This window comes from Anas acuta, chromosome 2 (assembly GCF_963932015.1).
Source record: "Anas acuta chromosome 2, bAnaAcu1.1, whole genome shotgun sequence".
Taxonomy (NCBI): Eukaryota; Metazoa; Chordata; class Aves; order Anseriformes; family Anatidae; genus Anas; species Anas acuta.
Window position 1 is genome coordinate 60,505,998 of NC_088980.1, and position 18,198 is coordinate 60,524,195.

The following is an 18,198-nucleotide window of genomic DNA, read 5'->3' on the forward strand; positions in this document are numbered from 1 at the left end:
AGGCTCTGCACTAACTGTAGTGACATATTTGGAAGGAAAAAAAAAGGATTGCACAAACTGGGACAGTCCAGTACACAAAGACAATGAAGAGTAAACATGGAAGAAATATGGTCAAATAATTTAAAGTTTAAAAAAAAATCTGAAGAATATTCAGGGAAAAAAAAACATTTAACAGTTGAAATGTCACGTTATGATGAAAAAGAGGATTGCAATATGGATTGAAGGACTAAAACATGAAGTAAATACAGACTGAAGATAAGAGAGTATAACTTTTTTTTTTTTTTTTTTAAATCAGGCACCACAAGCTAAAGTGTCTTGAGCTCCAGTGAATACAGCGATATTCAAAGAAATCTGAGTATGTGAAAATCCTGGTATTAAATTTCTTAGTTAAAGAGAGAAACAGCCCTAGAGTTACTAAAGGACACTTCCTTTCTGAAGACTATCCACAGTTAACTCCCTCTTACCAGCAGGTAATTTATTTGTGGCCCAGAGCAGCTAAAAGTTCAGGGCCATATAATTATTGCCGAGAGTCAGCCTGACTCTGAAACAGTTTTACCAGTTTTGGACTGCACAGAAGCAAAACTGACAAACCCTGTCTGAACTAAATTAGCTGTACGAAAAATACCAACTCTGTTCTTCTACCTGTACCACCTTTTGACCTACACAGGAGCCCTACAGACACTCCTCAGAAGGGATGAGGCTGCCAGTGTTTTAGTTTCCAACTCTTGGAGTTTAGAGTTGGAATCGTCTTAGCACACAACTAATGCACAGTGTCAGCCGGGTTCAGTGTTGCATCCAAACTAAGGCCCTGGAAGGATCAGGAATGTGATACAGAATTGTGCAAGTGTGGCTGCAGAGTCATTTCGTGGCTGGTCATAGTCTTAGCACCAGGTATGTTAAATGGAAGCACACTTAACAAGTATTTACTGAGACTTCCCTGCATTTTGACCCTTAATACCTGCAGCTCCCTGTGTTTTCCATTATTTTGGTTCTCTCTCTTATTCAAAATAGTGGAAGGCAAATCATATTAAAATTCACTGTGATTCCTGTGAAAACTGCTAAGACAATTATAAAGGTAGCAGCCAAATCACTAGCAAAGTCTGAAAGTCTTGATTACAGGTTTAAAAAAAATATATATACTATTGTATGCATAACAGCTTATGATGTTATAGATTTAGTATTATTCACCATTATTCAAGTAAAGATAAAGTGGAGCTTTTTTTTTTTTTCTCTAATAAGAAGACAGACTGAAAAACATTGTGAATATTCAAACTGGGAGTAGCCTTCATTTCTTTGGAGTACACAGCATTCCTTAGGGGGAAGAGGGATATCTATTTCTAGATTAAAAATAATACCTTTCCCCCCCCACATATTTTTTTCATACCCCTATTTTTTTATCTTTCCAATTAATTGTCTCCTGGAGATCAAACACCTCTTTGGTTATGCAGTCTATATTCTGCTGCATGCGTTGATTCTCCTGTAATAAATAACATGAGGGAAGAATAAAAGAAGAAAGACAAGTGAAGAAATGGGGAAAAGCATTCAAGTAGATAAAGGAAATAAAATAGTAAAAGCAAACCAAGGAGTTTATGAGCATGAGGTTAAAGAAAAAGGGTGTGACTGAGTGTCAGATAGTATTTTATTTTCCCTTTAAATATTCACGCAAGAAAACTGTGATTTTATTCCATCGTTTCATATTGATTGCAGAATTTAGTACAGCGAGGACTACTTTTCTTTCGTAACAGTTCCCACTGCAGACTGGCGATAACATCCTTTCTTTAGGAGAACAATTAACCTTGGGGTAGTTTTCATATACCTTTAAGTACTGCTTAGGAGCAAACATCCTCACCCACCTACCAGCTGCCCCCAGCCCCTTCCCAACATATTCTGTTACTTAGAAAAACAACCTTGTTTATGGAATAAGACGAAAGGGGAACAGCGTACATATAAAAAGCTTTCTACATGCATGCTTATAAGTTACTTAAATACATTAGGAAGTTCACTGTCACGGAACAAAACTGTAATTATGTAATAATAATGTTAATGCAAGAAACTTTATTAACGGACTTCTAGCCTGTACTTCCATTCCATAAATTTGTCAGCAGGAAGGTAAATAAATATCAAATAAATAAAGCTACCATTTAGCCAATAAATTTAAAACATTGTATGTTTGCAAGATACTGTCCATTAACAAAAAAAAATAAATTAGGAATAAACTGCCGAGAAGCATATTATGTGTATGATGAATTCTTTATCTAGTCTGCCTTCAAAGCACTGCAACTCCAGGCAAAACCAGCAAAAAATATCAGCAGTTTGTGCACAATTTGGAATAGTCAAGATGCAGTATCCGTTCAAAGAACTTTAGAAATACAGCAAATGCACAGGACACGTTAACAGAAGAACTAATCCAGAAATTTCATTATCAAATGATATTGATACTGAAATTGATCAATTGATACTGATATTATCAAGGATAAAAATAAGCCCTTAAACAGTGCAATTGTATCTAAGGAACTATTACCATTTTAGAAACTGGGGATGATGTTAAGCCTACGAAAAGGAATCTGGGCGTTACTAATTAAGCTCATTTTGTACACGACTACTCCTGTTCAAATCTTATACTGTTCTTATTTGCACAGGTTCATTATTGCATATCAACATACCTCTATCAATTCATCTCTCTGTCGAAGGCCCTCTTTAAGTTCATCCAGCTTATGCTGTAGAACACTGCATGTGTGTTTCTGTCTTTCCAATTCCTATATCAAATAAGCAAATAAATCATGAATTTATTTGTGGTTTGTCATACATCTTAAATACAAAGTTAAAAAAAAATTACTAATCTCCTTTAACATAACATTACCTAAGACAATCCTGCAACAGCTTAAGAAATTCCTAGAAATACCTAGTGGCTAAAAATAACAAAGTAAGTTTTAGGTAAGTTTTCCAGATACTTACTATAGAGATTTCATTTAATAAAATTTGGAGGGGAGAGAAAAAAATGCCATAAAAGTTTATATAAAAGATTAGTAAGAAAGACTCAGATGCTGAATTTATCTCCATATTGTTGGAAAAAAAGCTGCGACATAGATTTTCCCTTTCCAAGAAGGTGTGACAGAACATGCTCTGTTCTGTTCAAATGAATATATTTAACATTAGTGTTTGTTATTAACTAACTTTTTTTTTTTTTTTTTTTTTTTTTTAACTTAAACTCCATAATATGTAAAAGATCTTTGGCCACTAAGATGGACATACTTTTCTGTGAATCCAAAGGTTTTTGACCATTTCTTATTAAAAAGTGCAGGCTTGCTATGATTTATCTTTTGTTAGTGACCAAAAAGAAAAAAAAAATCAGTACCTTTGACTTCTCTTCATTTTCCCTGTAGAATTCAGCTATCTGTTCTTCTTTCTCCTCAATGACATCTTTTAGAGTATCCACTTGGTAAACCAAATTGTTTTTCTCATTGTCTAGTTGAGCATTGGAAACCATAGCTTTCTTGTATTTTTCTTCAACTTCAGCTAGTGAATCCTAGAGGCAGTAGAAAAGGTTATATTATATATTAGTCTAACTTTAAATATAAAATTATTTTAATTTAATTAATTTTATCATTAAAACTGAAGTGTTAGCTATTTCACAATCAAAATTTGCAAACATTTTTGTTTCTGAACAATTATTTGTGTCATGTTTTTAGAGATACGAAGTCACAGTTTGATTTCCATTGTTCAGGTTAAGTTATACCCATCAACTGATAGTTACCGTTACAAAACCATGAAAATTACAAGATAATATTCCACTTGCACTTTCTGCTCTGCCAACTTCATAACTTAACTTACAGGAACAAAGACGTATTATCACAGCTTTACTGCATTTTCAGTGTATGGACAGGAAACCACTTCAGAATTCAGCAACAAATCTGACAAAACTCAGACGACTATAAAAGACTACATAAAAGTCTCTAAGAATATCTTTAACTTAATTTTTATTACTTAAGTAGTGGTGTATACTTCAGATTATATTGAAACTGTTTTATCTTCTGAAAAAAATAGAATAATATTTTCTAGGGAATAGTACGTCACACATTATCATAACATCCATGTTTAGTTATTATGACAGTGGACGTATTATGACATGACAACAGCAGAAGGGCACCAAGCCGGAGTTTTCCAGAAAACATAACAGTAGAAGTAAGGACTAAGATTTTAGGGGAGAGGCTGGTAATGATCTGATTCCTAAAAACTAAAAATGAAGTTTAACCACTGAACTCTATTCCATGTCATAACGAATCTTCATTTTGAGAAAGCTGTCTGTAAGGTGCATATTTTCTATTTTATAATTCTATCAATTACATACACTTATACCTCTGTTTGATTCATTGAATTCAGGAATTTTGTGCTGGAGAAATACAGTATTTCAGAAACCCCAGAAAAAAATAATTCAGGAGTCGTACAGATCAGAAGAGAAAACACAACATAAGAAGTAAAAAGATGAGAAAGGTACCATTATTATCTGGGAAATATTAAACTCCAAGTGGCAAAGAAGATTCAGGATAAAATGGAAGAAAATAATGAAAAACTAAAGATCATCTGAAAGTAGATTCAGGTAATTCAAGTTTTAGATTAAAATCACAGAAAACATTTTTTGATAATGCAATCATGATAAATCCTGTAATAACTGGGGAAACAAAACATCAGAGACTGCAACCTTCCAATGACTTCCAAACAATAATTTAATATAGAGGAAAAAGGAAAATAACATTTAAATGAATGATAGTGTCCTTCTATGGGAATATACAGGAATTAAAAACAACAAGAGAAGAGCTAGGAAACAGTGCCTGTTATTGATTGCTTCTATGAGGGTCATGAGTAGAGTCATATAATGATTTAGGTTGGAAGAGATCTCTGGGTGCCATCTGGCCTAACCTCCTAATTGAAGCAGGGCCTACTGAAGTCAGGCTGCTCAGTACTTTCTCCAGTTCATTCTGTATGTCTCCAGGGATGTAGACTGCCTTCCCTGTGGAAACTCTTTTTCTTGAAGACCAACTGGAATTTCTCTCCTTACAATGCAACTTTTTTTCTGTTACACCTTGCCCTATCACTGTGTGCCTCTGAAATGAGCATGCACTCTGTCTTCCCTACCTCTACCCGTCAGGCATCTGAAACAGCATCTTAATAAAAACCCATTTCTCCCTTACTGTATGCCATGTGCTGCAGGACTCAAGTCCTCTACAAGCACTGTAAGAAAGAAGCAAACTGACAGTGACAGGTGTCTAACAGCCTAAAAAAAAAGAAAAGAAAAAGAAAAAAAGACTTGCTCGAAGCTTAAAAGATCAGATTAAAATGCAAATAATTACATTAATGGGGAAAAATATGCAGTTATGGAAGACAAATAAGTTAATTTTGAGACAGATGAGTGACGATTGCTTCCAAGAAAAAAAAAAAAAAAAAAAAAAACACGCTATTCTTAAGTCTCTTATCAATTTAAAAAAATGGTACATTGCTACTATTTATTTGGAACCATGCCTTTTTTTGAGGGATGACTTGTACACGTTCCCTATAGTATAAGAGCTACATACAGCTTCAGTAATCTGCCAGTCTTGCAAAAAAATGATACAAATTTAGAAGAATTTTTGAAACGCATGCATGAGGTAGTGGGATGCCTAAGGATGAAGCAGTGGGAATGGAATGGAATGAAAATGGATAATAAGATTCCACATGAAACCTGTATCTATGAAGATACCATCAATAATTCTACCAGCAATGACAAAAGGCTATGCAAATAAGCCTGTTTAGCTAGAACAAGACGATTAAACCTAACAGACATCAAGACAGCTCCATAAAACGCATAAAGAGAAAAATCTTGAGGAAAGAAAGAGTATTAATTTCTAGCTGACAAGGGAATATGGAGAGAGTAAGAAAACAGACATCAAAAAATTTGAAGAACTGACTAAATCAGAACTACACAGACTAGTTTACTGTGCTGATAATCCAGCAGATTTGGAGCCAGGTAGAAAACACACTGTTAGTACTGCAGAGGTTGGGCAACCACAGCGATATGCTGGTAATGTTACTACAGCTCACTGTTACTCAACGTCTGGAAAAACAACAACAACAACAACAACAACAGAACACTTAAAAGAGGTAGAAGCATCCTACTAGACCTTCAAACACACAAAGACAAAACAGCTAAAGCAGAGGTTATGGAAAAGGCATTATCTTCTTAATTAGAAAGAAGGGTTCCTGAAAGAATGTCTCTGGATAGCAATATAGCTTAAGAACATATTATTCATTATTATTAATAATAATGTGAAACAATAGCATAAAATTAAATTTGATTTAGTAAGCTAAACATAGGTCAAGATCTCATTGTCTACTGTACTCCTGTGCTCTCTGGCAACTCTGATGGATTACATACAGTAAGTATGTAACAGCACCTAGTGTTATGATTCAGAACTGCAGTCTTAAGACACTGGCAAACATGCGTGTTAGAGCAAGATCCATTCTGAAAATATTATGCAATCTCACATTTTATTCAAAGTTAGTACAATCATGGCTATGTCAAACAATCTTGCCATTCTTCAAATGTGTTAAGGAAAACATTTAGAGCACTGAGAAATTAAAAAAAAAAAAAAAAAGGAGCTTTTTTAACAACTTTGCTCTTTGAAGTCCTTTTTAATAGTCATATAGCAATATGTTTAAAACAGGATTAGAATGTCTGAGCCTCTCTATCAGTTTGAAAGAGGGTTACTTATCCTCTAAAATTCAAATAATTTTTGCTATGCTGAACAGGTCAAATTACCTATTTTCTCTTCACTATACCATCTAACATGCTTAATATGGAAATTCAAAGAGCAGTTAAATTGCTCTAGTAGCAAGCAGCACTCATTGAATTCTTTCTCTGTATGGATATAAAACAAGTATGTCAAGAGTTCTTTACTTTTATATAGAACCATTCACAATTAGATAACAGGAAAGAGAATAGAATAAATATATTGAAAAATGGTATTATAAGCCACGCAAGTTGCTGTATTCAGTTTCCCTTCAGGGCAGAAGGGAGGAAACCAATCATACTTTAGATTAACTGTAAACTGTAAATAAACTGCAAATTTACATAAGAAAAACATACTTGCTTAAACAAGCCAAAATAGAGACAAATTTAATTAACCTAATACTGAAAATACCAACCTATTTGGAGAAGGATAACTGAAATTGCAAACCACAAGCATCAAAAACTTTATTTTTCTATATATAAATATAATTTCTTAATGGCACACTACAAATGATCTGATGAAAAATAACCTTCTTCTCCAAACAATATGCCTGCACATCTTTCAAGAGTATTACGTCGGTTTTGATTTATAAAATGTATTACTTACTGAATACTGGAAAACTAATTCTTAAGTTCTTTGTCATAACTACATCTTTTTTCTATCTTCCACATTCAATATATACCAATTACTTGGAATAGATACTTATTTACTAACAAAACACTTGAAAAAATAGATTAAACCTCTCATAACCTTGCCACAAAATACCTGCTAAAATATAGAAGTCAATACTATTTTTAACATAAATCAAATAATAATTTTGAACATATATTGAGATAGTATACTTAGTATCTTTACCTATATGTCAAACTTAATCTGATGCTCTCTATGCATTAAATGTTAGGTACATGCTTTAAGGAAATTAAAATATCTTGTTAGTAAAGCCATATATAGTTAGTGGAACCAGTGATATCTCACTGGATATCCCATTACCCCCAAACACCCATACAGAATGCATGCTGGGGAAAAGCCCTGATACCTTTAGTTCTTTAAGTCCCTGCATGTATCTCCCTTCTACATCGTGTATCTGGTCCTTAAGATCATAGATATCCTGCAGGACATAGGAATGAACCATTGCATAAGAAGTATGGGGAAATAATTTACAGCTGAAAGAGCATTAAAGGGTTTATATGAAATTCTGTCAAATGCCAAAGCCTGCCATAATTTACAGAAACTATTTAATTCACAAAATCTAGGTGGAAATTAAGATTTTGTTTATGTCATCGAATCCAAGCCACAAGAATTAAAACAGATCTCAAATAGGACACAGTAATTTCAAATCGACATAAATTCCTGTATTTAAAATAACCTAAACTGTCAGCATCATAAATAATTAGAACATAACAAATGCAATAAAATAAAATAAATAATGCAATAAATAAAAATGTTTTGTTGCGAAAGTTACATTCTCGTAACTTTTTCTTACTATTAAGAAACACTTTTGTAACAAAGTGAATTCCTCATAACCCCAAATACAATCTTTAACTAGCTTCAAATTCTCTGAAAATGCTGTTTACCCGTAATTCACTGAGGGAGGCATCAGGATCCAGCAAACTGCTTGTATCTCCACTTCCTCTCCTAGAAGAGTTGCCACTCAGAGGAATTGAATTGCGAGATGATGGCTTAAAGAAGGGAAAACAACGTATCAGGTACAACACTGGGATTTCTGATATACTTGACATTACTCTTTTTTAAATTCCTTTACAATCATTAATAAATTTTCTCATTTCATCTGTTTCTTAATATTATATTAGAGACAGTATTTTCCTCTGAATATTTTCTAAAACTTATGCTACTTCCTGGTGAAACAAAGGTTTCTGTTTGCCATCACCTGGTATATGAGCAACTTACACAGAATAGGAACACAGAGATTATCACAGAATCATTTAGGTTGGAAGAGACCTCCAAGATCATCGAGTCCAACCTCTGATCTAACACTAACAAAGTCATCCACTAAACCATATCACTAAGACATCTAAATGTCTTTTCAAGACCTCCAGGGATGGTGACTAAACCACTTCCCAGAATGTAGCAGCACAGAAAAAAAAAAAAAAAACAACTAGAGGACTTACGAGTTATTTAAATATTTGAACTTAATTTCCAGTTTTCTGTTTTTAAGTGTTCACAAGGAGGCTGTCAGTGCTGGGAAAACACTGCTAAAATTATTACTGCCAACAGGATTCAGAATGTTTCATAGCCCTAGTATCTTAAAATACTACCTTTCCCTCTGAATATTTCTCCCAGAAAAGGAATTCTGCAAGAAACCAATACTTGCTAGAAGTAAGCAAAAGAATAAGAGTATTTTAGATTTTATTTTTAAAATTTTAATTTCAAACTTCTTACCCTTGAAAAAATTTCTGAATGTGATTTTTCACTTTTTTCTTCCAGCTGAAATAGAAAAGGGAAAAAGATTACAATGCACCTTTCACAATGACAGACTACAGAAGCACTATCTTCTTCTGTTCAGAGATATTGTGAAATATTTAAGAACATGAAGTGAAACAATAAAAGAAAAAAATTCCAGAAGTTAACATACATCAAAATATGGTGAAAAATATACAGCCTCAAAACAGTTTTTACCTTTATTGCAAAATAAATGAGTGCTTGTAAAGAAAAAGCCAGAAACTTTTTTTACAACATCTTCCAGAAAGTCATTATTAAGGTTAAAGTACTGAACATCAGAACAAGTATCACTACTTTAAATTTGAACATAGTAGTGACTACAACACTTGGTGGCATAACAAACATGAAGTTTCATGCAAGTGCACTTCAGACAATCAGTGATACCAGCGTGAATAACCTAGTTATTAGAAAACACATTTCTTACTTCACACTCGTTGGTAAAACGACAAATTACATCAGGGCAACAACAATTCAGGTGAAAGCTCTGAATTACTAAATAATTTCAATTCATATTTCTTGAACTGAAGCCTGAGCAGAAGAATAAATTAAACCTCAATTTACATTTAGGAACCTTTGACAATCCAAATTTGCATTGCATATTTTCAACATTTCTATGAATCAAACTAGGTAAAACTAAATGAAGACCACAACATGTTGATATATTTCCTAAAAGCATGATCTTTCTCAAATCTTGTTTCTCCAAAAACATACTTTAGTCCCAGACCCATGGCAACACATGTGGAAGTCTGCTATAATCACAGCAGAAACAAATAGTACTCTGTGAGATCTATTTCTTTCTGTTATGGTTTCTACAGGTCAACAATGCATTTCCATAGCAAATTCATCATCTCCAACGACACCTGCAATTTTTATTTGCAAACACTTGTCACCTCTGTGTCGGTAAAAATGACACAAAAAATCCAACAGATCTCAAGTATCCATTTGGAAAAACTTAGAACATTATCATATTCTACATTTACATTAAGAGTATGTAAATGACATTGAATATGCAAATTCTAAATTACATTTATGTTATAACAATGATAAAAAACAACTGAGAAGACAGCGTAATTGCCAGTGTCTGCCTGCATATTTTCTCTCAGCAGAGTATTAGCTTGAGAAAAGCAGTTTTATTAGGAAGAAAATAAAAGCTCTAATTTAAATTGGAAAAATGGCTGGTCTGTCATACTTGGAGCATATATAGAGATACATTTTGCACATTACTGCAAGTTATCCAGCACTATAAGAATATTAAATCATCTAAAAGTGGAATTAAGAAATAGTGATTTTAAGGGTACAGTAGCAGTTAGCTGGTCCAGCCTCCCATTCAAAGAAGAATGGCTGTGGACATAAATCCAGGTGAGCCATGCTGTTACCTAGCTAGCTTCCACTAGCTAGGAGCCTAGGAGGATGGAGTCTCCAGCCTTGGTGTCACCCGTGATAGCAGCAGTTACATCCTTGTAGAGATTCTTCCAGTTTAGTGTGAACCTCCCTAGGAACAGCAACCTTGTGCAGTGCCGCTTGGCACAGCTCAGAAGCATTGGGAGCTGCTGTACATCACTACGTAGCCTCCCCTCTGCCCAGCTAAACAAGTCCAGTTCTCCCAGTCTTTCCTCTTACAGCATATGCTGGCCCTGACCACTATTTCGAAGACATGATGAACAGAAATTCCCCTATTTTTTCCACTGTTAAGCACAAAAAATCCGACTACAAGTAACAAAAATTTTTAAAACTAGTAGTTACAATAAAGAAAAAGCAGCTAGGTTTGTCATTAATGATGCTCAGATTAAACAAATGCACGGGAAAATTGCCATCACAATTTTCCTGTGATGAAAAATCCCTCTCCTCCCCCCCCCCCCCCCCGTTGTTTTTTTTATTGGAGCATTGAGTGCTACATTAAGGAATCTTGACAAAGTTTCATCATGGATGATTGAATACTAAAACACAGTAACTACAGCACACCTCTAAGTATCTATTTTTGTCACTAAACCGAACAAAACTATTCCAAAACATCATACAAGTCTAGACATTGTTAACTTTATATAGTGAATTTCCAGAAGAAAAAAAAATAATTCACAGTGAAGAGATGCTTAAGATTATCACACATTAAAAACGTGAAGTGTTAGCACTTGTCACATGCTTCTAGCAACAGGCAAAATCTCCTTAAGATAAAGCAGCATGCAAAGACAAAAATACTTTTTAAAAATTCAGACTCCAGACATTTTTATACAAAAGACAGCCACTAGTTTGAAACAAGCCCCAATCATTCAACAAACCTATGTGCCATTAAATATCTCCAAATTCTTTTACAGCATTTACTCATTTGAAGTACGAAAAGAAAATCCATGGTTAGTAAGTTTGCTGTGTTCACCACAGTATAACAACAAGCATTGCACTCACACTATTCAAAACTTGGACATCATCTGCATCAGAAACAATGCTTCCCCTGCGGTTGGAACGACTAAAATAATCAGCAGCAGTTTCACTTTGATCAGAAATATCAGAGGACTTCAAAAGATAAGGAGAAGGTTGAGAGAGAACTGAAGATGGTATCACAGAATACAGAATGAACAAAAACATATTTAAAAAGATAGTAAATCAATGTAATTACTGCAATTTATTCCTGCATTTCTAACAACTGTTAAATATCCATTTCTTCTAAATTTTATTTTATCTAGAATGTTTCCATACGAATAAAGCACATGCCACACATTATGAATACTTTGGTCAGTATATACATAATTTTTAAACACCTGAAATTATCAAATAGTAAACATGAATAGTATGTAGAAGTAAAGCTAATGAGCATTTATTACCAATTCATTTTCCTTGTTTGGAGTCATAAAAAATACAATCAGATATAAAAAAGGTTTTGGATTAATAATGCCAAACAACCTACATAAACTACATTTATTTAAAAAATAAAGTTTGTACATGATAAAAGCAGGTGATATCATAAGAAATCAAGAAATAGAAAAACACTCCCAACAAATGATTTTTCTTTAAATCCCTGTCACCACACTACTATCAATCTAATCTGGGATTTCTCTCATTCATAACTTTAAGAGGCTTTACAAAGGGAGATAAACTTCTTCCCCAAAGCTATATGTCAGGCACCTAAAAAAAGAGAGGAAAAAATTCTAATGCTACACAACACTTGTTGTAAAAAAGGCAAGATATACCTAAACATACTACAATCATTACAATTGCCATAGGAATTAAAGCAAAATATCATACTAAAAGTATGTTACGCGTGTTAAGCACATTACTGTGGACATTAAAGTATACACATGAAAGAAAATCTTTTAATGAACATCTTGAAATTAGTCTTCATCTCATTTTCACCATTTAAAAAATAATTTGGAACTTTGTACTTCATATATGTAATTGATGTAGCCTCATCTCATTCTGATTAAAAGAAAGTGAGATGTCTTTTAAGCAAATGGGACCGGTTACATATGAAATAGTTGGTTGATCAACACCTACATCTCAAATTATGCCTACAGTAAATTCAGCAAACAGCTACCTTAAAATAATTAAGGAACTAGAAAAAAATTCGAAGGACAGTATGCAACCCAAATCGCTATCCACACTTGCATGCCATGATCAGAGGATTCAGTTTTCTCTATTCCTTCATCTGTACACCATAAGGATTAAAATATATTTATGCATTTTAATAATTATAGCAATATTAAATCCATAATTTATATTATATAAAATAATTAATGTTTTACTAAAACAAGTGCTTGCCTATTTTGCATAAGGAACTTGTATAACATGAATGAAAAATCTGTTCAGTATGGGAAAAAAGTGAAGTTTTAATTAAAGCATTCAAAAAAAAACAGGATAAAATGAATGACTTACACAAGCTTAAAAAAACAGGTATTTCCGCACAATTTTTCTGAACAGAAATGAAGTTTTCTGAGGTTTCAGTTTTTGTTGTTGTTTGTTTTAAGGGGAACAGTTATGCTAGAACGCTGAAGCATCAAATATGGCTTACGTTAAAAAATAATAATAATGCAAAAAAAATTAAAAAAAAGACTAAAACCCTAATCAAGGGGCTAATACATTTATTTTCTATCATACAATCTGTAATAGAAGAATATAATGGAACAAAACACACTTAGATTTGTGATAAAATTCAGTGGGCAATGTTCAAATCTTAATGGCAGCCAATGCAAAAGGAAATTTGCAATTTGCTCAGATCCTCCTCAAATATTACCCCAAGAGTTTTGTTTTCATTACAGATTTAATTCATTACCGTTGACTGCCTAAAACATACCTTCAAAAGCCTTAGAAGGAACTACAGAAATTACCACCCCACGGGGTGAAGGTTTCTTTATTGATGTATCCCCTCTCAGAATGTAATGCCAGTAATGTCAGCTAGTAAACTGGCCTCAGAAGCAGGCACACTTCTCTCTTTCTTGACCAGTCTATCAAAACTAATGCTGGTTTTAAGATGCAGAGGCACCATGGATTCGTAATTTTCCAACATTGTTTTCTACTTTGATTTCAAGTTATGTCCCATTTTCCTTTTTGATTTACAATGAGTAGTGTGTTGATTTCCAATGCAACACACAAATGAAACCAAAATATTAACAGAAGTACAGAAAACGATGCTTACATTATGAATAACATTTTTACTTGGTCTGCTTAATATAGTCCTTTCAGAGTTATTTCATTCAACTGTTAAATAGATATTTTGGACCCTATTAAACCTTCACTAGTGTATCCTGGCACTAACAATATCACAAACATATTGAGATCTGATAATATAAATTCCTACATATGTATAAAATATGTATTTTAATAAATTTATCTCAATAGTGACTAAGGAGTACTTGTCTTAAGAAACTTATCAGAAACTTAATTGGGACAAATACTATGTTCACAGTTCAAGAGACTTCAGAATTGGATGGTAACACCTCCTACATTTTGGAGCTCCATAAGGAAACGGCAAAATTCCCTTTCTCCCCATGCCTTTAAAAATTCACTTGGAGGTCTGTTGTAGCTGAAAAAACAGTTTCTGACAGATCTGTTTTTATTCTTTCTCTGTAACATTGTTGAGAATATGTGAAAAATGAAAACAGGACTGAACATTTCAGCTTAACTCATAACTGAACACTTTTTTTAGAAATCATAGAATCATAGAATATCCTGAGTTGGTAGGGACCCTTAAGGATCATCAAGTCCAACTCTTGACACTGCACAGGTCTACCCAAAAGTTCAGACCATGTGACTAAGTGCACAGTCCAATCTCTTCTTAAATCTCTTCTTAAACATAAAATAAACATAAACGTAGAACAACAAATGAGCTGCTGCACTAACAAAACCAATACAGTTGTTCTGGTGCAGAAACATGGTGCAACTATTTACAATCAGTTTGCAGCATGAAAAAAAAGCATCTTTGGAATGACAGTATTAACACAATACAGATCCAGAACAGTTTTTTCTCATTTTTGAGTACCAATCATCAGAAAAATCAAGCAGGTACTTCTTACATTTGTGAGAGATGATAAGAATGGGAACTTTTTTATTGCTTCTATACTTTACTATCTTACTGCTAAATGTTTGTATCTTGCTAAAAGTACATCTGACACGTGACATTTTTTGATGCAAAGTGAATATCAAGTCTACGTGTTCATCAATAAAAATGATCCACAGTGTAAATACTCAATCATTGTGTGTTAGTATCAAGGCATTCAGCAAAACATGCAAAAGTAATGCTCACCACTGGACTACTTCGAATTGAGCTTGCTCTTGAAGAATACCAACTGTATTCAGATGGCTAAAGAGAAGTTATGATGGAAATGTTCATAATTTTCATTGATTTTTGTCTCCAGAAAACAAAGATTTTGAAAGGAAGGAACTAAAAGCCTGTAACACTTACAGTGCGAGAACTATATGAGCTATGCAATCCATCACCACACAAAGACGCCTGAGAAACAGAGGGAATGAAGTACCATTTATAGTCTGTCTGAGAAATAATTGTCACACACTTATGCACTGTAATATATTGAGCAATGAAACTTCATTCTTATTACCTTATCCCATCTACGCATTTTCCAGTTAACATTTTAACTTTTCAAAAGGATGAATAAGAGTTTTTAAAATTTCCAGCAGTTTCCTCCCACTAACAGGGATGTCTGTTTCCCAACATAAATCTAAATTTCCCTGAAAAATGGCCAAACAATTTTTAAAGAAAGATACTTTCAGAAGAAAAATATTTAAAGTGAAATATGTTTCTTGCTATTCTGAAGCCTTTAGAAGTTGCCAACCACCTTGGGAATGGAAGTTTTATTGTACAGTCATCAATTTGACTTTGTTAACCCACACATGTTCTCCTGAGGAAAAAAAAAAAGTTTCAAGGTGCAAGGCTGAAATCTGTTTACGTAGGATATAGTAAATATCCTACGTAAAGGAAAAAGGAAAACGTAAAAAAAAAAAAGGAAGCTCTGGGCACCAGATTAAATAAAAATTTATAGTCTCATGATGCTTTCTCCCTACCTTTGAAGGGATCTCCAACAGTAAAGAATTATACGCAATAGCAATTATAATGGTCTCATTCTCCCTCTGGATCCTCTAATGTTTTATCAAAAACATGCACAAAATCAGAATGTAAATGATCTCTACTTGCAATCTAAGTGCAAAGTAGGACCTAACTACATAAAAATATTATATAAAAATACTTGACTGTTTTCTTACACAGCTTTAGAATTTCTCTAGATGGCAGTATAAGTTAGATTTGAATTACTGTAGCAGCAAAAGGCATAGTTTCACATCAACTTTTCAATAGGGGTTTTATAGAGTTATCTTAGGCATTCTTACAGCATTTCTAGCTGCTGTAGGTTAGGTTTTCATCCTATTACATTTTTGTATGGTTATGAAATTTGAATATGGCATCTTATTTGAAAGTATGTGAAGTGTATTTACCACAAATTTCTGTAATTTCATGATTATGATTTTCCCCATTCAAATGCTAGGTATTTTTTATTACACATGCAGTTGTTGTTTAGCATGCTTGGATTAACTTGTTCTAAGGCCAGTGTTCTTGAACATCACTATATTATTCATAAACTTTATGAACATCTGTAAAAAATACCATTAAAACATCAGTTACCAAAATAAAGAGGCAATCTAGCAATGTTAAGAACCTTAAACTGATGCCTCCCAAAAATGAGACACACAAGCTGCATGTATTTAAAAACATGAAATGAATGCACATTTAATATTGTCAAGCCACACGGCCATACAATACAAATTTAAGGCAACCATGCAAATGGCGCTTACGAACCAAACTGATACTTCTTATCAAACCAGTGTTTACAGAAGAAGACACCTATAAAGAAAAGTGTTAATTTAAATTTCTGAGGGCCATTAAAATATCTGAAGAGAAGAAAAATATTCTATCATGTTGTACTAACCCTGTAATTCCTAGTTGTTGCCACTGGATCACTGTACAGGGAAGATGACTGTAATGTGAAGAATAGAAAAAAAGAAACTTTTTCTCTGTACAGTAAATGTTTTTTATCTATTGCTCTGCATTCATCAAAAGTTCTTAAGATTGAAGTATTAAATTTCATAGCTATAATAGAGAAAAGCTTTAAGAAAAGCGTAGAAAAAGATTCCAAGAAAATCCATTATCTTTGAAAGCATGATGTAAAACACTAATAAGAACAGGCTAGAATTTTTATCAAAAGATTTGAAGAAAGTTATATGAAATTCAGTAGCTTTCAAAAGACACATCAATTTCCTTTAGATACTTACTTAAACCTGACCATGAAAGTAGTTGCAGTTGCTGGGAGATGCTACCTATCTCACCAGACTGTTAATTTATCATTTACTGTAATGCAGAATGAAGTAGTATGGTGGTGCTAAATTTTTAATAGGCTTCATATATTTTATGTATTAACAAATGTATATAGGAAGATAAGACAGACCCGAGTATGATACGAAGGAACAGGTTTATTATATCTAAGGCTGCTATAATTTCTTTGATCGTGGTAAAGTCCACTCTGTGGAAGAAAAAAATAAAAATAAAAAGAACAGAACAAAGGTCACATCTAAAGATCCTGTGAATTAAAATTCCATCTCAACATTCCCCAAACATTCCCGAGCCCAGAACATGTACAGAACATTGTAATTTTTTTCTGTATGTCAGCATATTCTGTATTGTTAATGTCTTGCCTAAAGTAGTAAATAGTCTTATTACCTCCCTAACAAATAAGAAAACACTAAAACTTTGTCTACAACATGCCCAGTACAGCATGAAATAATAATAAAAAAAAAATACAGCTAACTCACTAATAATTAGTACAATTGTTTGCTTGATCTTCTTTCCATTAGATACCATCCTGAACAAGAATGTGGGGGGAAGAAAAATTCCTAAGAATCACATTTCATGATTCTTCAGCATTAGTCTGAATCCTAACACTGTTCTTGATACCAAGCACAAATTCTTAAGCCTAGCAGTCCTGGCTTATTTCTGTTAAACTGGCTTAAAAATTCTGGCTTATTTCTGTTGTTTTCAGACACTCCCCACACAGTCAGTATATATAAGTACATGCAAGGAGAAATTTGATGTGGTACAATGTGGTGCTTTAAAAGCACTTCAAGAAAGTAGTGCTTTGTATCCCAAGGAGGCAGAAAGATCTATATTATACATTTATTTAAGAACTAAGAGTAAAGGAAAAATATTTGTTTGAAATTGCACCTTAAAAGTATACAGAAAAATGCTGTAATACAAGTAACTAAAATGAAATATAAAAATTATTTCAGCCTTGTCTCAACGCAAGCATCCACTGCTGCTCTAACTCCCCTGACACCTGAAGCCAATACCACTTTTATCAGTGTCAATTCCGTCTGAAAAACAGTATCTAAAATATTTCATTTCTTGGCACTACATTAATTTATATTATATACTGTATTTTGTATAATAGCTTTCAGAAGATCACAATATTCCACGTCTTTCTTT

General features: G+C 33.3%; 1 protein-coding gene across 32 annotated transcripts in view; it reads right to left on the bottom strand.

The window, feature by feature from the left end:
• Positions 1 to 18,198, bottom strand: part of LRRFIP2 (LRR binding FLII interacting protein 2) — a 54,906-nt gene that overhangs the window by 9,322 nt on the left and 27,386 nt on the right. For 7 of the 32 annotated variants that reach the window (XM_068674980.1, XM_068674984.1, XM_068674976.1 and 4 more), the window contains 12 exons: positions 17,165 to 17,239; positions 16,649 to 16,696; positions 16,519 to 16,563; positions 15,115 to 15,162; positions 14,956 to 15,012; positions 11,625 to 11,732; positions 9,165 to 9,209; positions 8,339 to 8,443; positions 7,801 to 7,872; positions 3,356 to 3,526; positions 2,664 to 2,756; positions 1,385 to 1,477 (listed from right to left, as the gene is read on the bottom strand). In XM_068674980.1, coding sequence (XP_068531081.1) covers positions 1,385 to 1,477; positions 2,664 to 2,756; positions 3,356 to 3,526; positions 7,801 to 7,872; positions 8,339 to 8,443; positions 9,165 to 9,209; positions 11,625 to 11,732; positions 14,956 to 15,012; positions 15,115 to 15,162; positions 16,519 to 16,563; positions 16,649 to 16,696; positions 17,165 to 17,239 — 960 coding nt within the window. The remainder of the gene's footprint in view (positions 1 to 1,384; positions 1,478 to 2,663; positions 2,757 to 3,355; positions 3,527 to 7,800; positions 7,873 to 8,338; positions 8,444 to 9,164; positions 9,210 to 11,624; positions 11,733 to 14,955; positions 15,013 to 15,114; positions 15,163 to 16,518; positions 16,564 to 16,648; positions 16,697 to 17,164; positions 17,240 to 18,198) is intronic. The other 25 variants (XM_068674982.1, XM_068674989.1, XM_068674996.1 and 22 more) reach the window with 11 other exon arrangements.